This window comes from Pristiophorus japonicus, chromosome 8 (genome assembly GCF_044704955.1).
Source record: "Pristiophorus japonicus isolate sPriJap1 chromosome 8, sPriJap1.hap1, whole genome shotgun sequence".
NCBI lineage: Eukaryota > Metazoa > Chordata > Chondrichthyes > Pristiophoridae > Pristiophorus > Pristiophorus japonicus.
The window spans coordinates 32,555,992-32,580,913 of NC_091984.1; the positions used below are offsets into that span (position 1 = coordinate 32,555,992).

Here is a 24,922-nt window from a genome sequence, read left to right on the forward strand (position 1 = left end):
AGTAATACTAAATAGTAAAAAGTAACTGAATGATACCTTAAGTTAAGTCGTTTAACAATTCTTTCAGTTTTAAGTCAAAGGCATAGAAATTCGTTGGTGCTGTGTCCATTTTAAATAAAGACACTTACATTTATATAATGCCTTTCATGACCTCAGCAAGCTCCCAGAAACAGCAATAAAATGAATGACCAGATAATTGGCCAGGACACTGGGTTGAACTCTCCAGCTCTTCTTTGAAAGTAGATGCCCTGGGATCTTTTATATCCACCCGAGAGGGTAGGCGGATCTCAGTTTAACGTCTCCGCCGAAAGACGGGCATTTCACAGGTGCGCTAAGTGGGCAGCCAAGGGTCCAATATGGAGGGTGGCATGCGTGGGCACGCACATTCCATGCCAGGTGCCCATAATGCTAGAGGCTTAAGTATAGATGTGCCTGAAACAGACATGAACTCCTTTGCATATGCAAATAGCATGCGTAGCACATCTTTCCAAAACTGGGCTGCTTTGAATACAGCCAGTACTAGACCGATTGCATTTAAGATTACCAAATTTACATGCGGCTTAACCAGCGGTCCTTAAAGGAACCAGCACCAAAAAAGATCAGTTTAAAAAATAAATACTTAGCTGAATGTGGAGCTGGGAGAAGTACGAGTGCTCCTCCTGTCTGCACAGCAATGCCGAAGCCTATGGCTCGGCCTTGCTCAATCCTCTCCCGATTACCTTCCTCCCCACCCCAGAGCCTCTGCTGACAACACATAATATTTTTAAAATTATGCACTTTAAACACATTTCAAAGAGCTGGCACAATAGAAAAAAATTCAAGATAAACAATAAACATTTTTGATTTCAACAGCAAATCATTTAGAAGCCGGAGTAAATTATTCTGTCAATTTTAGCAACAAGTGGACTAGAGCATATCTTCGTTTTCTATTCACACCAGCTTTTTCGTCAAAATGATCGGCAGGAGGATCTTTAGCACTTGCTTTTAAATTACCTCGAAAATAAATGATGTTAATTAAAACTGCAATTGTACAAGGTGCCAAAAATGAGGGAAAACTATCCAAAATTAGGTCAATTAAAAGATTTTTGCAATGTTAAACTTAACATATCAGTCTGACATCTAATCTACAAATCGCCCTGATTCTGCAGCACCTTCAGTAATGGCCAGATTTTCTTTATCAGCACATTGTAAGTACACTGGGAAGTCAAGGTTGTAAGCTCCTGGAGCACTGAAGAGAAACAAAAAAGTAAACTATTCAGGAGGAAACAGCCTTTACTTGATATTGTGGAAGTATTGAACAGATCTGAAAGAAACATGTGGCAATACCTGTATAATTGAAAAATACTCTTGGTACAAGAACTTTTGCATCAAATGCTGCCCTTGCTCATTTTTAATCCTTTAAAAATGTTGGAACATACACTAAAAAGCAAAGCCCCACACTGCTTACTATCACTGAAATCAACTGTATGTTTATATGATATTAATTCAAAGATCAATAAATCAAACCTTTTGGGGAACCATTATACAACTTTGCTGCCATTTATGTAAAACCAAAGTGTACGTGTTAATTTCAGAACAAACTGCGGTTTTAGCATCCAACGAATAAACCAATACATAATAAAATGTTTATTTTTTAAATAATTGAATTTTACAGAAAAAAGGCATTTGAGAAATAAGCTTGTCATCAAGCTTGTGGAGCTCTATATTTCAATGCTACCTTAAATAACCATGTTCATTGATTGTTAATTTAAAATCTTAGAATGACAGCGTAAAGCCTTTCCAAGGATTTATTTAAAAGGATATGCTAATTTGCTAAAGATCTTATTCATTATTGAAATTATGCAATATTCAGAGACTTAAGCTTATTTATAATGCTGATGTGCTATTGTATAACATGTCAAAATAGGCAGCGGTTATATAGTGAGCCCTCACTTAGATTACATCCTGTTAGCTACTAAAAACAATGCAAGCTGGTTGCACTTTTAGACCTGAACTAGATCTTATGTTTGTGCAGAGCTATCAAGCATACATCAGCTGTTTTGCTGATAAGACTTGAGACTTTAAATTTCAATCGATTTTCTTGTTGAGCGAAACATTCATTACTTGACTTTAAGAAGTCAAATCCCAATTCAAATAACAAACCTGTAAACAGATAGAAAATTGCACACCTGTGTACCAAAATCTTTTGTAAGGATGTTGAAGTTGAAAAGACTATTCTCTGCTATGAAACAAGGACAAAGAATACATGTCTAGACTTGACTATTCCAATGCACTCCTGGCTGGTCTCCCACATTCTACCCTACATAAACTAAGGGTGATCCAAAACTCGGCTGACCATGTCCTAACTCGCACCAAGTCCCGCTCACCCATCACCCTTGTGCTCGCTGACCTACATTGGCACCCAGTTAAGCAACGCCTCGATTTCAAAATTCTCATCCTTGTTTTCAAATCCCTCCATGGCCTCTGTAATCTCCTCCAGCCTCACAACCCCCCGAGATATCTGCACTCCTCTAATTCTGCCCTCTTGAGCATCCCTAATTATAATCACTCAACCATTGGTGGCCGTGCCTTCAATTGCTTATTTTCTGCCTAAACCTCTCTGCCTCTCTTTCCTGCTTCAAGATGCTCCTTAAAACCCATCTCTTTCTTCCCTAATTTCTCCTTATGCAGCTCAGGATCAAATTTTTAAAAATCTCATAATACTCCTGTAAAGTGCCTTGGAATGTATCACTATGTTAAAGGTGCTATATAAATACAAGTTGTTGTTGTTGTGTACAGTTGGTACACTGACCTATACCAATGAAGACTGCTTCATATCCATCTTGTTTCAAGGTCTCCAGAGTCATTCCTTCAATTCCCAGACCTTTACCAAAGACAATCTAACAGAATCACAAAATAAAAAATATGTTTTAGTATTCATGTATGTCAGTTTTTAAAAAATGGAACCATGATATATTTTTACTTTTTGTACTTTTATATTCTCAACATTATATAATTTTCAGAAAGTACAGCTGTCCTTATTGTTTTTAATACTTTTCTATAATTAACAAGTCTGTCGAATTTTCTATTGCAAAATTTGAATGTAAAGTTACTTGTGCTGAAACATGCTCAGATAATATTGACCTTATCAAGACGTAGGTGCTTTTTTTTTAGTTGTTGTGGAAAAAGATGATAGCTATGATGGTGTTTTACATACAAAAGCTATAAAATCAGATTTTGATAACCTTCAGGTTAAAAAATTCTGATCTTTTCAAATACTAAGTTCTATTATTGTCTTCCTCATCATAATTATACATGCAAAATGTAAAAGCAAGCTACAAACATATCTTGGTAACAACAAATTTCAATTAATTATGCTGAATACTCTCAACAATTTAAGAAATTGTTTCTCCCAGATAATTAATCACATGCTGCCATGTCAAGACAGAACTATTGATTGCCCTTTTCCAAACTGGTGGCATTCAAAATCTCAGACAGACAAATGCTCTGAACTAAAGTAGGTATACTTCCCAACTCCAACAATTGTGTGGCTTTTAATTGTGCCTTACTTTCTGTTAATCTTCAGTGAACTTCAAGCCATTCTTCATTCTGTTTGTATGCAAGTTGGCTGTGTTATTCCATTACCTTCACACCAAGGTCCTTCATCAGCTTGATCTCAAACTTGACAACATTATAAGGCAGTCTGAACTGAGGGATCTCAGATGTGCTACAAAAAAGCAAAGCCTGTTTCATTATTCCTTGATGACTGCAAAAAGGGGTTTTCTAAATGCAAATCAACATTTATCCCATTTCTCTTTTTACAATTTAAAATAGCATAATTTTTTGCTGCCAAGAAAGAATGACTATTTACTGTAGTTTCACAACTTGATTTATAATTTCTTGAAACTAAAAGCAGAAATTTTAATTCAAAGTTTACCATTGATTTTTTATGTTTATTAAAACAGCATATTTAAAAAATACTTATCAATAATATTAAAAGGACATATTTAAGCTCATGCCTTAAACTGTCATCTTAACCTATTATAAATCATTGCCCTAATGTTTTTTAATTAATTTGCGTTACTCATAAGCTCTAATGATGCTTTGTAAAATTATTTTGGTAGTGTGGGTGAAATTTTGCGTTGATCAGGAGAGATAGATCATTGATGCAAAATAGAACATTTTTCTATTTTAGGTACCCAGTCATAGAATCATAGAATCACAGAAACACAGAAGGAAGCCCATTGTGCCTATTTCGGCTCTTTGAAAGAACTATCCACTAGTCCCGCCCTCTTTCCCTTGCAAGGCATTCCTTTCCAAGTATGTACCTTTAGAAAGTTACTATTCAATCTGCTTCCACCATCCTTTGAGACAGTGCATTCTAGATCTTAGCAACTCGCTGCGCAAAAAAAATCCTCTTCAGCGACCCTCTGGTTCTTTTGCCAATTTTCTTAAATCTGTGTCCTCTGGTTATTTACCCGCCTGCCAGTGTAAGCACCAAGCACACCCAAGGTCAGGTAGAGCAGAGCCAGTTGTTCAATAAAACACTGTCTGCTCAACTATAGCCTGCCTTGGCCCTAACATCAAAAGAGCACTACTAACTGCACCAGTGTGGATTCATTTTCTTTTTCACACATCCCCCTTCCTTGATAATATATACAGCCAAATTGTGATTATACATAGCATTACAAAGCAATGCAGCCCCACACTGCTAAATATTTATGGCTGAATCATGCTACATGATTGTAGTAACAAATGGGTTAGTATGAAGTTGTTTTGTCTACTATGTTAATATATTTGTTTATTTTAAATGTGTTATCACTTTTGTGAAGAGTCCAAAGGTGGTTCATATGAACATGTTAATGTGGCTGTTACCAATATCAGATTACAAACTATTGTTAGGCGGAACTAAATTGTCTTGAATGTAAAACATTTGCATTACACAAATTTGAATTTAAATGTATTGTGTACACTGCTTCACAGTAACACAAATGTTTACCTGCATGATGTTATAAATTGGAGACATCAGTGCACTTATTGTTACTTTTTGGTCCTCAACTATTGTACCGTGTTGCTGGTGAAAGGCAATGTCAGAACAGATAGTTTATGGAAAAATTGTACATCATGAGGTTTTATTCCACTGACATGAACGAATGAATTGTGAGCCCACTGTTCCCAATTGAAGGAGGCAATTGTTATCTACAGGTGTAAAACAGTTCTATTCTAGTTAGCACTGCTGTAAAACCGACCAGAATCTCAAGTGCAATTAGTACTGAATTTTCATGACTAGTCTTATTTGGATATTGATTCACAACTCCAGGTGCAAACTGCTGGTTCTAGGGATGATACCACTAGTAAGAGATACATTTGGGCTAGACTTTCCACTATGATCGCAGTCTGCAGTTGGTTTCAGGGAGAAGGAGGGTGAAAGCCCTCTCAGACGAGGCTAATGAGGCCTTAGTCAATGAGGCCGAGACTCAGTGGGGCCAAGTAACCTGGGGTGCGCGTGGGAAACCTCCACCCGGATTTACCAACAAATATGGGCAGATATCGCCATTCTCGTCTCATCGGTGGCCCACGATAGAAGTGAGGCAGACCAGTGCCACAAGCGCCGGAATAGTCTTGTCACATTAGCAAGAGTAAGTATTAAATTATTAAATTTATAATTATAATGATGCACTGACTCATTAATTAGAATGTAAATCTGCCAGATTGTAATTAAGCTCGGAAATCTTGGGTAGCTTCCCTGTTAAGATTTGGACTGGGGTCGAAACCTGCTTCCTTTAACTTTAATCTTGCTGAGATGTCTTAAACTGAATCGACAGTATTAATTATTATTCAAACACTTTGATCAGAAATTGGGGCCAAAGCAATGACTGGAAACAGACAGATCACAAACACTCAACATTTCTACCACTTTAGTTTAGGAGAATTATTAAATTATATCGCTGCTTGTGTGCAGTGAGCAACTCTTTAACTTGGGCACCATCCCCTTTTTTGATTACATTGGTGGATAGGGCATGGCTGAGCGCTGAAGGGGCCGCTCAGCTTTGTCAAGACTGTGTGAGTATCTCCGGCTACTGTCAATCACACAGTGACCCAGCCTGGACTGGGGGATAGAAACATAGAAAATAGGTGCAGGAGTAGGCCATTCGGCCCTTCGAGCCTGCACCGCCATTCAATAAGATCATGGCTGATCATTCCCTCAGTACCCCTTTCCTGCTTTCTCTCCATACCCCTTGATCCCTTTAGCCGTAAGGGCCATATCTAACTCCCTCTTGAATATATCCAATGAACAGACATCAACAACTCTCTGCGGTAGGGAATTCCACAGGTTAACAACTCTCTGAGTGAAGAAGTTTCTCCTCATCTCAGTCATAAATGGCCTACCTCTTATCCTAAGATGATGTCCCCTGGTCTGGACTTCCTCAACATCGGGAACATTCTTCCCGCATCTAACCTGTCCAGTCCCGTTAGAATTTTATATGTTTCTATGAGATCCCCTCTCATCCTTTTAAACTCCAGTGAATAAAAGAGAAGTTGATCCAGTCTCTCCTCATATGTCAGTCCAGCCATCCCAGGAATCAGTCTGATGAACCTTCGCTGCACTCCCTCAATAGCAAGAACGTCCTTCCTCAGATTGGGAGACCAAAACTGAACACAATATTTCAGGTGAGGCCTCACCAAGGCCCTGTACAACTGCAGTAAGACCTCCCTGCTCCTATACTCAAATCCCCTAGCTATGAAGGCCAACATACCTTTTGCCTTCTTCACCGCCTGCTGTACGTGCATGCCAACTTTCAATGACTGATGAACCATGACACCCAGGTCTCATTGCACCTTCCCTTTTCCTAATCTGATGCCATTCAGATAATATTCTGTCTTCGCTTGGATAACCTCACATTTATCCACATTATACTGCATCTGCCATGCATTTGCCCACTCACCTAACCTGTCCAAGTCACCCTGCAGCCTCTTAGCGTCCTCCTCACAGCTCACACCACCACCCAGTTTAGTGTCATCTGCAAACTTGGAGATATTACACACAATTCCTTCATCTAGATCAATAATGTATATTGTCAAGAGCTGGGGTCCCAGCACTGAGCCCTGCGGCACTCCACTAGTCACCGTCTGCCATTCTGAAAAGGACACATTTATCCCGACTCTCTGCTTCCTGTCTGCCAACAAGTTCTCTATCCATGTCAGTACATTACCCCCAATACCATGTGCTTTGATTTTGCACATCAATCTCTTGTGCGGGATCTTGTCAAGAGCCTTTTGAAAGTCCAAATACACACATCAACTGGTTCTCCCTTGTCCACTCTGCTCGTTACATCCTCAAAATATTCCAGAAGATTCGTCAAGCATGATTTCCCTTTCATAAATCCATGCTGACTTGGGCCGATTCTGTCACTGCTTTCCAAATGCGCTGCTATTTCATCCTTAATGATTGATTCAAACATTTTCCCCACTACTGCTGTCAGGCTAACCGGTCTATAATTACTCATTTACGCTCTCCCTCCTTTTTTAAAAAGTGGTGTTACATTAGCTACCCTTCAGTCCATCGGAACTGATCCAGAGTCGATAGACTGTTGGAAAATGATCACCAATGCATCCACTATTTCTAGCGCCACTTCCTTCAGTACTCTGGGATGCAGACTATCAGGCTCCAGGGATTTATCGGCCTTCAATCCCATCAATTTCCCTAACACAGTTTCCCGCCTAATAAGGATATCCTTCAGTTCCTCCTTCTCATTAGACCCACTGTCCCCTAGTACTTTTGGAAGGTTATTTGTGTCTTCCTTCGTGAAGACAGAACCGAAGTATTTGTTCAATTGGTCTGCCATTTCTTTGTTCCCCATTATAAATTCACCTGAATCCGACTGCAAGGGACCTATGTTTATCTTCACTAATCTTTTTCTCTTCACATATTTATAGAAGCTTTTGCAGTCAGGTTTTATGTTCCCTGCAAGCTTCCTCTCGTACTCTATTTTCCCCCTCTTAATTAAACCCTTAGTCCTCCTTTGTTGAATTCTAAATTTCTCCCAGTCCTCAGGTTTGTTGCTTTTTCTAGTCAATTTATATGCCTCTTCCTTGGTTTTAACACTATCTGGATTCAGGTGAATTTATAATGGGGAATAAAGAAATAGCAGACCAATTGAACAAATACTTCGGCTCACTGTCTGCCCTGGGACACTTTGGGACATTAGCTCCGGCCAGATGGAGGTCTCCGAGCACAGCCCAGGGACACGGTGCCCCCTCCCCTCATGGTCCTGTCATTACTGAGCTCACCAGCAGTCCTGATTCCGCCCCCCTCCATCAATTCCAATAAACTGCCTCCCTCCCCTCAGGCACCGAATGGCACGGGCCATGGATGGGGCCTTTCCTGGAGATTGTACGTGAGATATTTGGTGTCAAGCATTAGTTCCTAAACATGATATTAAATATTTTTTCTGAACGTAGATGTTATAACCATGCATCCATTGGATACAAACCATATTAGCATATAACATTAACATTAATGATGAATAGCTTGTGGGGTGGCTAATAGTGGATTACAATATTTGTTGAGTTTCCATAATAGTACCTAGTCAATTAGCTTATGCCATGCTCTTGTCACGTTTGCAGAGGAAGATATCTAAGAATCAGGTGGAGCGGAGGCGGACCAGAGGAGGGCCTGCTGAACTGCACCCTCTCACTGATCTGGAGGAATGTGCCACAGCCTTAGTGGGCAGTCATAATCATTCTGCCACCCGTGGTGGTGCAGATCCTGTTGTTGCACCACGTGAGTAATGAGTAAAGCAGTGGTAAACCAATGATAATTTAAAGTAATTTAATGGCATTTGATTATAATATATGAATGATGTATTGTTATGCATGCAGCTTCTGTACTCTCACGTTAATCATATGTAACATCTCTCGTTCACATTTATTGCAGTAGTGTTGCTCCTCGTACCTATGTCTGTGCAACGCAAGCATTCTCATGTCTCCCCTTCTCTTCTACTAACCTCAACTCTTTTAGAGGGAGACAAAATAAACATTAAATCAAGTGCCCCCCCCCCCCCCCCCCCCCGCCGATCTGGGGGACACTCCAGACACTTATGCCCTCTTTTTTTATTTGTTTTTTTTTTGTGGTTTTTTTTCCTTTTGTGATTTTTTTTGGGCATTAAAATCATATAATTTACAAGTGCCCCCTATAAAAGGGGATGGGGGAACACTAAAACCAGCAATTAAAACAAATCAAACTGTAAAATAAATAAAATCAAATTAAAATTTGGTTGCCAGGGGGTTATAATGCACTCCAGACCCTCCGGTTCTACTAACCTTAATCATGTTTTCTAGCTCCCCAGGTGCAACAGGAGGCCCCTGGAGCAACACCAGTAGGTCATGCTGACCATGGGTGATGAAGAACAAACCGAGGAGGAGGAGGAGGATTATAAGCCTGAACTCTCATCTGTGGTACCTGCGGCCACGTCATCCTCAATGGATGAAGTAGCAGGGCCAAGCAGCTTTCAGCAGGCCATTCCGAGTCATTCAGTGCCCACGCTGATCCCGAGGCTGTTGAGTTGGTGAGGTAGGCACGTGTTGCAATGGGCAGATGTCAACGAGGGCATGGTGTAACTGTCGAGGGCAAGCGTCGATATAGGTCGAGAGCGCCTCCAGGCGCTTGGTGGGTTGACAGGCAACATTGCCACACTGTCTGCCAGAATAACGGAGGGCATGGGGCAGATTGTTGCGGCGATGGGGCGAACGACCGACTGTGTTGATGCCTTGCGGCATGCAATAATTTCGGAATACGGCACTGCACCCCAAGGTGCTGTACCACCGTCACTATTGGGGGTTGGCTGGGGGGGCTGGGGAGGGGGGGGTGCGGTTTATATATATTTGTTAAAAAAAATTTAAAACCAACTGTTTAATTTTTTAAATTTAACTTTACAATTGTCGTGAAGTGTCTTCTAATAATGTAAGGTAAAACATCAATACGAGGGTTGCAAACAATGGCTATGGCCAGGCCAGGCAAGGATGAAACGTAACGCAACTGTAACTGTCACCAATGTAACCTTCATGCAAAGCATTCATTTATGAGCTGTTGACGCAAGAGTTTCGCAGTTGCGTAACTACCACTGGGCTTTTCCAGTGGTGTGAGGAAGGCGTGGGGCATGGGTTCATCGCCTGGCTGATTGTCTTCCCCGAGGTCCTTGTCATCCTCTTCCTCGTCCTCCTCTTCCACCTCCCTTCTCTCCTGAGGCAGACCGGCTGTTCCATCTGGCAATTGTGGTCCTCTCCTGATAGCTGGGTTATGCAACATGCAGCACACCACAATGAACTCAGTGACCTGCTCAGGATGATATTGTAGGTTGCCTCCTGAGTGGTCCAGACAACTCCAATTGTCTTTTCGACGATATTGCGGTGGCTATATGGCTTTCATTGTACTGCTTCTCGGCTTCTGTCTGGGGCTTACGCAGGGAAATCATGAGCCATCTGCAAAGCCATATCCTTTATCCCCCAGCATCCAACCGTGACCTTGTGGCTGACTCTTAAACAGGTCAGAGACAGTGCTCTCATGCAAGATGTGCGCATCATGGATGCTCCCTGGAACATTTGCGTTTACTGCCATGATTATTTGCTTGTGGTCATCAACGAGCATCACATTCAGGGAGTGGAATCCCTTTCGGTTCTGAAACACCTCTGCATCCTGTAAAGGTGCTCGCAGGACGATGTGCGTGCAGTCTATCGCTCCCTGCACCTTGGGGAAGTTTGCTATTCGTGAGAAATGCAAAGCCCTCTAAGTCTGTGCCTCCCTGGTCATAGGGAAGTTTATAAAGTCCATCCTGCGTGCATAAAGGGCTTCAGTCACCTGTCCAATGCAGCAATGTGTGGCGTGCTGAGAGATGCCGCAAATGTTGCCAGCTGAGGCCTGAAAGGAGCCCAATGCATAGAAGGAAAGTGCCACAGTAACTTTAACTTCAACGGGCAGTGCGGTCCTGATGGTGCTGGTAGGCTACAGATCTCCCTTAATTAGCTGGCATATCTCACTGATGACCGTCCTTCGGAATCGCAGCCTTCTAACGCACATGTTATCAGACAAGTCCAGGTATGATCGCTTATCTCTGTAAATGCATTGGCTGTAACATCTCCTCCTCAGCAATCTGCCACCTCTTTGATTGGGCACATAATGCTCTTCAATGAACCTTCTCCCTTCTCTATTCTGCAGCATGTGAGTAGTCATCAATACTGGTTGAGAAATTACAGGCCCCATCACTATAAATCACTATAAATGCTCTAATCTGTCTTCTTAAATTGTCCTCAACAAATACAGTATAAACTGGAAATTAACCACAATGTGATTAGATGATTTGCAAGATTCAAAAATGCCCTTAAAATCATTCACAAATTACTTCTCCTCCCAACCACTTGAAGTAGCCTTTTAATAAAGATCCTCCGAGTTACAAAATGGCCTCCAGAGTGTCGAGTTAAGGTCAGGTGAGTGCAGCTTTTCTTGAGCGTCTTTTTGGGCGAGTGATCATTTGGGCGAATTATGGGCGAAATGTCAAAAGTAGTGCTCGGTGATAATCCATTATAAACAATATTCTGGGCCTTGCACGAGGATGATGTCATATTTTTTTTAAATAGGCAGAGTGATGCAGCTCATTCCTGTATGCCGAAAGTTGCGCTGGCGATAAATGGGCTATAATCGGACGCTAGTTCCCATTTTTCATCAAATATGGGCAATAGCCTGAATCTCAGCGTTTATATGGGCGCTAAATAGGCGATGGTGTGACAAAAATCTAGCCCTTAAAGATTGCACATAGGTCAAATTAAAAGGGTTGGGAGCAATTAAAGTGGAGGGGTACAAACATTTGGAACATTTCTGTGGACCATTAAAAAAGCATCGGCATCCATCAGCGACCTTTGGCAAGGCTGAAAGTGCATGGTATGATGAAGTGAGAGGCCGGAATTAAGGGAAAGGTGTAGGTTCAGGCACATGTTGATGATGCAGCCTAGCACTTGGATGGCTTTGAAGTCAAGGTGGTTGGTGCTGCATCAGATGCTTGCGAGGATGGTTTTCATCTGTGCCTCCATCCCATTGGTCAGCCCTGCAGCATGCCCGCAAGGAGCGGCCAGGTTCCAGGCTACAGCCGACTTGTTACTGTCCCTGCACACGTGCAGGCTCTGTGTCACTGGTTGCCGCTGGTGACCTTGCAGCAGATGGCACAGCTTGGCAACCGCCCCTCGACTGACTCAGACTCTGAGAGAGGCAAGTTACCGCAGTCATTCCCAGCTGAGTTTTCGAGAGCCTGCAGAAATGGTTAGTGGCAGCTTGGTAGGCGGGGCCAAACAGGCAAAGCAGGCTCCTGATCACCTTGGCACGCCTTCTTTTATGCAGTACCATGTAAAACATGACACGCTGTGACTGTGATGCTTCTGAAGAGCCTGCCGGCAGAAAGGTGAAGCAGGTATTCATGTCTAATTACAATGTCACTTAGGGCCGGCTGGCACAGCCACCATGGGGAAGAAAAGCATCTATCAGCAACATATGCCAAAATGAGATTTGCTACTTCTGCAGATGTCGGTGTGCAGGAGTGGACAGGAGGGCTCAGAGCACCCCTCGGGCCACCTGACCTTCCTGGCATCCTCCCACTGGTCCCTTTTCCTCCAAACGCGTCACCTCGAATGATTCCTGGTGGAAAACCTTCAGGTGCCAATAAAGGAACAACAGGATAAAAAAATGAATAAATATCTGCATCTGTCACGAAGGCTCATGAAAGCCTAAGTGCCAGCTGGAAGCAAAAATAACCACAAGAAATGTATTTACCCTTAAAACATATGCGCCTTTTAAATACGCATCTGCCTGCAAATCCAGCTGAGCCTTGATCCCCACCAGATTTCACTCGCGTTCCCGAGACCACAAGGCTCTTTTCTGCATATGTTCATGAAGCTCCCACCTACATTGAATGAGAGCTTCAAATGCCTGCCCCACTTCTGACTTAAATATCGAGCTGGGCTTTAAACAAGAGGGAAACTGGCAGCACTGAGCTCCATCAGATTTTCAAACATCTACTATCCCACTGCCACTGCAAATCGGGCTGGTTGCAGGACTAAAATTGACCCCATAATGTCACTAGGGCAAATGTTCATGATATCACATCAGGTAGAGTTCTATACTAAATATCTGATAACTAGTAGGTCAGTATGGTAACCAAGGTTATTGTTAAGTATTGAATAACTCCACGAGGCGAAGTACGGTGAGCTAGTTCAGGCATGACCTTACTCCAGTTTATTTATTCTCAAAGTGAGGATTCAACATGGCTGCCAACATTCTATACACGGCTTGCACGTGTCTGCCAGTGACCATTAGAACTCCGACAGTCGCGCCCTCCAGTGGTAGGTAAAACCCAGTTAACATACATAACATCATTCCCCCCAAAGTCCTTGCTACAGGTTGTATTTACAAGTTGAGACAGTCTGGGGTCTTACGCTCCCTGGTTGATCTTCTCAGTTCGAACCCAAGCTTGGGTGAGTTAGTAAGACCATTGCTGCATTGCGGAGCAGTCGGTCTGATAGGACTGTCGGGGATGGTAGGTTCGTTTTCGTGAATGACACAAGGGTCAACTGATGGTTGGTATGTTGGTCAATGATGATGTCATCCTCAATTTGTTCTGGGTTGTCTGGTTTGGTTTGGTCGATGTGCCTCTTGCACGTTTGGCCATTTAACAGTTTGACTACAAACACCCTGTTCCCCTCCTTGGCCAAAACCGTGCCAGTAACCCATTTTGGACCATGACCATAATTCAGGACAAACACAGGGTCATGAACATCAATGTCACGTGCTACGGCCGCATGATCGTGGTACCATTGCTGCCGTTGTCTTCTGGTTTCGACATGATCATTGAGATCCGGGTGTACAAGGGAGAGCCTGGTTTTGAGGCCTCTCTTCATCAACAGCTCGGCAGGAGGGACCCCGGTGAGCAAGTGGGGTCTCATCCAGTAACTGAGCAGAATGAGGGACAAGCGGATTTGTAGGGAGCCGTGAGTCACGCGTTTTAGGCTCTGCTTAATGGTTTGGACAGCCCGCTCCGCTTGACCGTTAAACGCAGATTTGAAAGGGGCAAACCTGACATGCTTGATGCCATTACAGGCCATAAACTCGTGGAACTCCGAACTGGTGAAACACGGTCCGTTGTCGTTGACAAGGACGTCAGGCAGGCCATGGTTGGCGAACATGGCCCAGAGGCTTTCAATAGTGGCTGTGGACGTGCTGGATGACGTGATTATGCATGATTTCGACAAATTCCCACACAAGAGATTAGTGTGCAAAGTTAAAGCACATGAGATTGGGGGTAGTGTGCTGACGTGGATTGAAAACTGGTTGGCAGACAGGAAGCAAAGTGTAGGAGTAAATGGGTACTTTTCAGAATGGCAGGCAGTGACTAGTGGGGTACCGCAAGGTTCTGTGCTGGGGCCCCAGTTGTTTACATTGTACATTAATGATTTAGATGAGGGGATTAAATGTAATATCTCCAAATTTGCGGATGACACTAAGTTGGGTGACAGTGTGAGCTGCGAGGAGGATGCTATGAGGCTGCAGAGTGACTTGGATAGGTTAGGTGAGTGGGCAAATGCATGGCAGATGAAGTATAATGTGGATAAATGTGAGGTTATCCACTTTGGTGGTAAAAACAGAGAGACAGACTATTATCTGAATGGTGACAGATAAGGAAAAGGGGAGTGCAACGAGACCTGGGTGTCATGGTACATCAGTCATTGAAGGTTGGCATGCAGGTACAGCAGGCGGTTAAGAAAGCAAATTCCATGTTGGCCTTCATAGCGAGGGGATTTAAGTACAGGGTCAGGGAGGTGTTGCTACAGTTGTACAGGGCCTTGGTGAGGCCACACCTGGAGTATTGTGTACAGTTTTGGTCACCTAACTTGAGGAAGGACGTTCTTGCTATTGAGGGAGTGCAGCGAAGGTTCACCAGACTGATTCCCGGGATGGCGGGACTGACATATCAAGAAAGACTGGATCAACTGGGCTTGTATTCACTGGAGTTCAGAAGAATGAGAGGGGACCTCATAGAAACGTTTAAAATTCTGACGGGTTTAGACAGGTTAGATGCAGGAAGAATGTTCCCAATGTTGGGGAAGTCCAGAACCAGGGGTCAGTCTAAGGATAAGGGGTAAGCCATTTAGGACCGAGATGAGGAGAAACTTCTTCACCCAGAGAGTGGTGAACCTGTGGCATTCTCTACCACAAAAAGTTGTTGAGGCCAATTCACTAAATATATTCAAAAAGAAGTTAGATGTAGTCCTTACTACTAGGGGGATCAAGGGGTATGGAGAGAAAGCAGGAATGGGGTACTGAAGTTGCATGTTGAGCCATGAACTCATTGAATGGCGGTGCAGGCTCCAAGGGCCGAATGGCCTACTCCTGCACCTATTTTCTATGTTTCTATGTTTCTATGTTTCTAATCCATTTGGAGTATATTGTGTTCCTAACACACATGAGGCTGCACACAGGGAGGTTAAAGTAACAGTGACCTCAGTCTTTAATAAGACACTCCAGAGTGAGGAACAGGCCTTAGGTGCCGGCTTATATACAGTGCTCCCAAGGGATGCTGGGATCCCTTGGGACTTCAGGGGATGAGCTCCCTGGTGGCGGAACATGGGAGTGCATGCTTTACAGATAAACAGAGTAAGCATCCACTACCACTAAAAACAGCTTGCCGAGAAAGGGGCCGGCAAAGTCTATGTGGATCCTTGACCATGGTTTGAATGGCCATGACCAGAGACTCAGCGGTGCCTCCACAGGTGCATTACTCGGTTGCATGCAAGTGTTGCACTGATGCACGCATGACTTCAAGTCCAAGTCAATGCCGGGCCACCAAACGTGAGACCTGACAATGGCCTTCATCATGACAATGCCTGGATGGGTACTGTGTAAATCTCGCACAAAAGTTTCCCTGCCTTTTTTGGCATAACAACACGATTATCCCATAACAGACAATCAGACTGAATAGACAATTCATCTTTGTGGCGCTTGACAATACAGGATCCTGGCTGGTCCAGGTCCTAATTTGGCGAGCTGTGACGGGTGACCCCTCGCTTTCAAAGGCATCCATGACCAGCAGGCTGCGGCATTTCCATCCCGGTTGTGGGCAATGGTAGCCGGCTAAGTGCATCAGCACAGTTTTCAATGCCTGGTCTGTTGCGGATGACATAATCATGCAGATGTCAGTGCCCATCTTTGGATGCGGGACGAGGCATTTGGTGTTCATACCTTTGCTCTCAGAAAACAATGAAATGAGTGGCTTGTGGTCTGTTTCAAGCTCAAACCAAAGCCGAAACAGGTATTGGTGCATTTTCCTAACCCCATATACGCATGCTAAAGCATCTTTCGCTACCATACTATCGGCTCTTTCAGCCTTAGACAGACTTCTGGACGCGTGAGCAACTGGTTGGAGTTTGCTGGAGCACACAACCGACCCCATATGATGAGGCATCGCAGACCAGCACTAACCGCTTACATTGGCCATAGTGTACCAGTAAATTATTGGAACATAGCAGGTTCCTGGCCTTCTCAAAAGCTCTGTCTTGAGATTTGCCCCAAACCCAATTGTTACCCTTTTTCAGCAACATGTGCAATGGCTCTAGCAATGTGTTCAAACTTGGTAGAAAGTTACCGAAATAGTTGAGAAGACCCCGGAACGAACGCAGCTCCGTCACACTCTGGGATCTGGGTGCATTCTTGATGGCCTCTGTCTTTGAGTCTGTAGGCCTGATGCTATCTGCTACAATCTTCCTCCCCAGGAATTTGACTTCTGGTGCCATGAAAACACACTTGGAGCGTTTTAGGCTGAGTCGCACTCTGTCCAGACGACATAGAACCTCTTCCAGGTTGTGCAGGTGTTCAATGGCGTCACGACCGGTGATCAGGATGTCATCTTGGACCACAACGGTTCTCTGGATGGACTTCAGCAAACTTTCTATGTTTCTCTGAAATATAGCTGCTGCCGAGCGAATTCCGAAAGGGCATCTGTGGTATATAAACAGTCCTTTGTGCGTGTTGATGCATGTCAGTTTTTTCGAAGACTCGACCAGCTCCTGTGTCATGTAAGCGGAGGTCAGGTCCAATTTAGTGAACGACATCCCCCCCGCTAGCGTTGCAAACAGGTCGTCAGCCTTGGGTAACGGGTACTGACCTTGTATCGAGACTCGGTTGAACATTACCTTGTAGTCGCCACAGATCTGACCGTGCCATCACTTTTTAACACTGGGACAATTGGACCGGCTCATTCACTGAACTCGACTGGTGATATGATTCCTTCCCGTTGAAGTCTGTCCAGTCCTATCTCGACGTTCTCCCTCATCATGTATGGAACCACCCGAACCCTGTGATGGACGGGTCTTGCATCTGGGCCTAGGTGGCTCTACACCTTGGCTCCCGTGTAGTTGTCGATGCCTGGTTCGAACAACGAGGGAAACTTGCTCAGCACTTGAGCACACGAAGCATCATCCACCAATGATAAGGCTTTAATATCATTCCAGTTCCATTTAATTTTCTCAAGCCAACTCCTGCCGAACAGCGTTGGGCCATTGCCTGGAATGATCCACAACGATAAATCATGCATAGCTCCATCGTACGATACCTTTACTGCCACGCTGCCAAAGACTGGTGTGAGCTCTTTGGTGTAGATACGCAGTTTCGCATTGATTGGGCTCAGTTTGGGGGGTTTTCCCTTAGTGTCCCACAGCTTTTCGAAAGCCCTCTGGCTCATTATTGACTAACTCACATCCGTGTCCAATTTCATGGATACTGGAACTCCATTTAATTTAAATTCCAGCATTATCGGAGGATTTTTGGTAAAAGAATGTACCCCATACACTTCTTCATCCTATACCTTGGGTTGAGTTGCCTTTGCCGCTTGATCCACGCTGGATCGATCATCCTCAGCCACGTGGTGTGTCACAGCATGCTTGCTCGGTTGCGGACACATTCGCTGAAGGTGCCCCATTGTTGCACAGCCTTTGCACACGTATTGCTTGAATTGGCATTGATGGGCCCCTGCAATGCCAACAAGCCGAGATTTGATTCACCCCCGATTGCGGACTTTGAGCAGTTACAGGTTGTACGAATGCGGACGAGTAGCCCCGGCCATGTTCAGCTCTGCCTGCCGACAATATTATTTTATGCACAATACTTGCCGGTGAGTTTCGATGCTGGGAAGATATCTGTTTCGAATTTTCGTCCATGGACATGCATGCCTGGGCGATCGTGATGGCCCTGCTCAGGTCCAGAGATTCAGCAGCCAGCAGCTTTTGAAGGATGATCTCGTGGCCAATGACAAGTACGAAAATGTCCCACAGCATTTCCTCCATCGCAGCTCTGAAGTTGTACGGCCCAGCAAGACGTCTCAGGTCAGCGACAAATTCTGCCACATCCTGGCTCTCGGAGCGATTGTGCATCTAGAAACGATAACTCGGCATGATGATGCTTTCCTTCGGTTTAAAGTGGTTCCGAACCAGCGTACACAATTCATTGTAAGTCTTATCTGTTGGTCGAATCAGTGAGAGTAGATTCTTGATAAGGCCATAAATTTTTGACACACAAACGGTGAGGAGAACTGCCCTGTTCCTTCCAATCCGTTGGCTACGAAGTACTGGTCGAGGCGATCAGTGAAATCCTCCCAGTCTTCCCCTTCCACGAATCTCTCCAAAATTCCAACAGACGTGGTTCCGTGAAAGTTCATATTTTTAACTCGACGCCAATTGTTAAGTATCGAATAACTCCACGAGGCTAGTTCAGGCATGACCTTACTCCAGTTTATTTATTCTCAAAGTGAGGATTCAACATGGCTGCCATTATATACACGGCTTGCACGTGTCTGCCAGTGACCATTAGGACACCGACAGTCGCGCCCTCAAGTGGCAGGTAAAACACAGTTAACAAATATATAACAGTTATTGACCAGGTAATTGGATCCTGTTTTTCAGGCATAAAATGGGTAAAAATAATCAATTTCACTGGGTTTCGCCCTGTGCCTGAAATACGTCCAACCCCCTACTGTTTCATAAGAACGTAAGAATTAGGAACAGGAGTAGGCCATCTAACCCCTCGAGCCTGCTCCACCATTCAATAAGATCATGGCTGATCTGGCCATGGACTCAGCTCCAATTACCCGCCCGCTCCCCGTAACCCTTAATTCCCTTATTGGTGAAAAATCTATCTATCTGTGACTTGAATACATTCAATGAGCTAGCATCAACTACTTCCTTGGGCAGAGAATTCCACAGATTCACAACCCTCTGGGAGAAGAAATTCCTTCTCAACTCGGTTTTAAATTGGCTCCCCCATATTTTGAGGCTGTGCCCCCTAGTTCTAGTCTCCCCTACAAGTGGAAACAACCTCTCTGCCTCTATCTTGTCTATCCCTTTCATTATTTTAAATGTTTCTACAAGATCACTGCTCATCCTTCTGAACTCCAACGAGTAAAGACCCAGTCTAATCAATCTATCATCATAAGATAACCCCTCATCTCCGGAATCAGCCGAGTGAATTGTCTCTGTACCCACTCCAAAGCTAGTATATCCTTCCTTAAGTAAGGTGACCAAAACTGCACACAGTACTCCAGGTGCTGCCTCACCAATACCCTATACAGTTGCAGCAGGACCTCCCTGCTTTTGTACTCCACCCCTCTCTCAATGAAGGCCAACATTCCATTCGCCTTCCTGATTACCTGCTGCACCTGCAAACTAACTTTTTGGGATTCATGCGCAAGGACCCCCAGGTCCCTCTGCACCTCAGCATGTTGTAATTTCTCCCCATTCAAATAATATTCCCTTTTACAGATTTTTTTCCCCAAGGTGGATGACCTCACACTTTCCGACATTGTATTCCATCTGCCAAACCTTAGCCCATTCGCTTAACCTATCCAAATCTCTTTGCAGCCTCTCTGTGTCCTCTACACAACCCGCTTTCCCACTAATCTTTGTGTCATCTGCAAATTTTGTTACACTATACTCTGTCCCCTCTTCCAGGTCATCTATGTATATTGTAAACAGTTGTGGTCCCAGCACCGATCCCTGTGGCACACCACTAACCACCGATTTCCAACCCGAAAAGGATCCATTTATACCGACTCTGCTTTCTGTTCGCCAGCCAATTCTCTATCCATGCTAATACATTTCCTCTGACTCCGCGTACCTCTATCTTCTGCAGTAACCTTTTGTGTGGCACCTTATCGAATGCCTTTTGGAAATCTAAATACACCACATCCATCGGTACACCTCTATCCACCATGCTCGTTATATCCTCAAAGAATTCCAGTAAATTAGTTAAACCTGATTTCCCTTTCATGAATCCATGCTGCGTCTGCTTGATTGCACTATTCCTATCTAGATGTCCCGCTATTTCTTCCTTAATGATAGCTTCAAGCATTTTCCCCACTACAGATGTTAAACTAACCGGCCTATAGTTACCCGCCTTTTGTCTGTCCCCTTTTTTAAACAGAGGCGTTACATTAGCTGCTTTCCAATCCGCTGGTACCTCCCCAGAGTCCAGAGAATTTTGTTAGATTATAACGAATGCATCTGCTATAACTTCCGCCATCTCTTTTAATACCCTGGGATGCATTTCATCAGGACCAGAGGACTTGTCTACCTTGAGTCCCATTAGCCTGTCCAGCACTACCCCCCTAGTGATAGTGATTGTCTCAAGGTCCTCCCTTCCCACATTCCTGTGACCAGCAATTTTTGGCATGGTTTTTGTGTCTTCCACTGTGAAGACCGAAGCAAAATAATTGTTTAAGGTCTCAGCCATTCCCACATTTCCCATTATTAAATCCCCCATCTCATCTTCTAAGGGACCAACATTTACTTTAGTCACTCTTTTCCGTTTTATATATCTGTAAAAGCTTTTACTATCTGTTTTTATGTTTTGCGCAAGTTTACCTTCGTAATCTATCTTTCCTTTCTTTATTGCTTTTTTAGTCATTCGTTGGTGTTGTTTAAAATTTTCCCAATCTTCTAGTTTCCCACTAACCTTGGCCACCTTATACGCATTGGTCTTTGATTTGATACTCTCCTTTATTTCCTTGGTTATCCACGGCTGGTTATCCCTTCTCTTACCACCCTTCTTTTTCACTGGAATATATTTTTGTTGCGCACTATGAAAGAGCTCCTTAAAAGTCCTCCACTGTTCCTCAATTGTGCCACAGTTTAGTCTGTGTTTCCAGTCTACTTTAGCCAACTCTGCCCTCATCCCACTTCAGTCCCCTTTGTTTAAGCATAGTACGCTCGTTTGAGACACTACTTCCTCACCCTCAATCTGTATTACAAATTCAACCATACTGTGATCACTCATTCTGAGAGGATCTTTTACCAGGAGATCGTTTATTTTTCCTGTCTCATTACACAGGACCAGATCTAAGATAGCTTGCTCCCTTGTAGGTTCTGTAACATACTGTTGTAAGAAACAATCCCGTATGCATTCTATGAATTCCTCCTCCAGGCTACATCGTGCGATTTGAGTTGACCAATCGATATGTAGGTTAAAATCCCCCATGACTACTGCCATTCCTTTTTCAAATGCCTCCATTATTCCCTTAATTATTGCCCGCCCCACCGTGAAGTTATTATTTGGGGGCATATAAACTACGCCCACCAGTGACTTTTTCCCCTTACTATCTCTAATCTCCACCCACAATGATTCAACATTTTGTTCATTAGAGTCAATATCGTCTTTCACAATTGTCCTGATATCATCCTTTATTAACAGAGCTACCCCATCTCCTTTCCCTTCTTGTCTATCTTTCCGAATCGTCAGATACTCCTGTATGTTTAACTCCCAGTCTTGGCCACCCTGCAACCATGTTTCTGTAATGGCCACCAAATCATACCCATTTGTAATGATTTGTGCCGTCAACTCATTTACTTTATTTCGAATGCTGCGTGCATTTAGGTAGAGTGTTTTAATCCTAGTTTTTAAACCATGATTTCTAGTTTTGACCCCTCCTGCAGCCCCTTTATATTCAGTGGCCCTTTTTGTTTTTTGCCTTCTGTTTCTCTGCCCTCCACTTTTACTCATCTCCTTTCTGTCTTTTGCTTTTGTCTCCTTTTTGTTTCCCTCTGTCTCCCTGCATTGGTTCCCATCCCCCTGCCATATTAGTTTAACTCCTCTCCAACAGCACTAGCAAACACTCCCCCTCGGACATTGGTTCCGGTCCTGCCCAGGTGCAGACCGTCCGATTTGTACTGGTCCCACCTCCCCCAGAACCGGTTTCAATGCCCCAGGAATTTGAATCCCTCTCAAGCCACTGCTCAAGCCATGTATTCATCTGCGCTATCCTGCGATTCCTACTCTGACCAGCACGTGGCACTGGTAGCAATCCCGAGATTACTACTTTTGAGGTCCTACTTTTGAGGTCCTACTTTTTCATTTAGCTCCTAGCTCCTTAAATTCGTCTCGTAGGACCTCATCCCTTTTTTTACCTATGTCGTTGGCACCAATGTGCACCACGACAACTGGCTGTTCTCCCTCCCTTTTTAGAATGTCCTGCACCCGTTTCGGACAATATTCAGGCGTCCCCAGTGGCTGCAACTGTTTAAACCAGACACTATGCTGCTTGCATGTGTGAATGAGGGGCGTAGCACCTGTTTCAGGACCCCTCTCCTAAATTGGTCAGCGATGAGCGGCGATAAGCTGGGCATGCTCCACTCAGACTTCCCTCTGTTTGCTGATGCCTAACCCGTGGCACCCAAGAAAAATGTAAGATTTGTTTTAATATACCTACCTTCATGCACTACTATGGGCAAAGTACTAGCCCATGTCAGCCCCCTGCACTTTCTCCTCCTCCCTCCCAACCCCCAGCAATTACCTGTACATCAACGAACTGCCTCTGGAGGTGTGACAGGAGCCTCCAGCTTGCCAAAAATATGCTGATGAGCCTCACGGTCTAATATTGGACAAGTCTCGGGCCTCTGGCTTATAGGAGACACTCATAGAATCATAGAATCATAGAAATTTACAGCACGGAAGGAGGCCATTTCTGCCCATCGTGTCCATGCCAGCCGATCAAGAGCTATCCAGCCTAATGCCACTTTCCAGCTCTTGGTCCGTAGCCCTGTAGGTTACGGCACTTTGGGGTCAAGTTTCGGCCTGCGTTACTCCTATTTTTTTGGAGCAACTAGTTTAGAATGGAGTTTCTTCGAAATTGCAATTCTCGGCCTTTAGTTTGCTGCAGTTCTCGTGAGTTAGAACAGTTTCATTTTAGAAGAGATTTTTTTTTCAAAAGGGGGCGTGTTCGGCCACTTACACCTGTTTTGAAAGTTTAGGCAGCAAAAACTTACTCCAAACTAACTTAGAATGGAGATTTTTGTACGCTCAGAAAAACTTTGCCTACACTTACAAAATCAGGCGTAGAGAGCGAGAGATGGGGGAGGGGGGGGGTTTACAAACATTAACACTGCACTTTTACAAATAAAGATCCATCATCAATAATAAATGATAAATAAATCAATAAATAAACCAATAAATCAATCCAAATAAATTAAAAAATTAAAAAAAAATTAAAAATCACTCAATAAATAAAAAATTATTTCTACTCACCTACTGCAGCACCAGGGAGAAGAAGATGGGGGGGGGGGAAGAGAAGAAGATGGGGGGCTGGGGAGAAGAGAGAAGACGACAAAGAAGAAGCCCCGCACGCAGCTGATGCCGGGCTGCCGACGCTGCCGACGCTTCGGGCGGGGCCCGCCCCAGTGAGATGCAGGCGGGCGGGCCTCGCTGACGACAACGCCGACGCCGGTTGCCAGGAGTTCTTTGGACGGGGCCCCGCCCCCAGCGAGAGGCCGGGTAAGCAGGCCCCGCCGCCGAGATAAGATGTGCAGGCCATTCAGCCGGGTATAGGGGCGACGTCCCTTAAGCCTAGGATAGGGTCGTCGCCCCGGAGACAGGATGCCGGCAGCTACTGCGCACGCGCGCAGCCTCCACTGCGCACACGCGAGCAGCCGCAGGCACTGTTTTCGGTGCAGGGCTGTAGCCCCGCCCCCAGCAGCTCCTGCTGCACAGCGCCGAGGTGGAATTGGGCCTTCAGCTATCTGGGAATCGCGAGGTAAGTATTCGCCGCAATTTTTGTTCTCTATATTAGGCGGGCCTCTCCGATGTGCGGCGTTCTAGCGGGCAGCCGAAACTTGAACCCTTTAAGTGCTCATCCAAGTATTTTAAAAATGTGGTGAGGGTTTCTGCCTCTACTACTCTTTCAGGCAGTGAGTTCCAGACTCCCACCACCCTCTGGATGAAGAAATTTCCCCTCATATCTCCTCTAAACCTGCCCCCCAATTACTTTAAATCTATAACCCCTGGTTGGTGACCCCTCTGCCAAGGGAAACAGGTCCTTCCTATCCACTCTATCCAGTCCCCTCTTAATTTTATACACTTCAATCAGGCCGTCCCTTAGCCTCCTCCATTCCAAAGGAAGCAGACCCAGCATCTCCAATCTTTCCTCATAGCCAAAATTCTCCAGTTCAGGCAACATTCTTATAAATCTCCTCTGCACCCTTTCCGGTGCAATCACATCTTTCCTGGAATGTGGTGACCAGAACTGCACACAGTACTCCAGCTGTGGCCTAACCAGTGTTCTATACAGTTCAAGCATAACCACTTTGCTCTTGTATTCCATGCCTTGACTAATAAAGACAAGTGTTCCATATGCCTTCTTAATCACCTTATCTATCTGGCCTGCGACCTTCAGGGATCTGTGGACCTGCACTCCAAGGTCCCTTATTTCCTCTACACTTTTCAGTGTCCTACCATTTAATGTGTATTCCCTTGCCTTTTTAGACCTCCCCAGATGCATTACCTCACACTTATCTGGATTGAATTTAATTTGCCACTGTTCTGCCCACCTGACCAGTACATTGATATCTTCCTGCAGTCCGTAGCTTT

The 24,922-nt window shown here is 44.4% G+C and overlaps 1 protein-coding gene across 2 annotated transcripts in view; it reads right to left on the bottom strand.

Annotated features, from left to right (window-relative positions):
- The window catches only part of LOC139268039 (dihydropyrimidine dehydrogenase [NADP(+)]-like), a 1,057,241-nt gene that overhangs the window by 574,930 nt on the left and 457,389 nt on the right, over positions 1 to 24,922 (bottom strand). For both annotated transcript variants that reach the window (XM_070886024.1, XM_070886025.1), the window contains 2 exons: positions 3,625 to 3,706; positions 2,792 to 2,879 (listed from right to left, as the gene is read on the bottom strand). In XM_070886024.1, the coding sequence (XP_070742125.1) occupies positions 2,792 to 2,879; positions 3,625 to 3,706 (170 nt within the window). The remainder of the gene's footprint in view (positions 1 to 2,791; positions 2,880 to 3,624; positions 3,707 to 24,922) is intronic.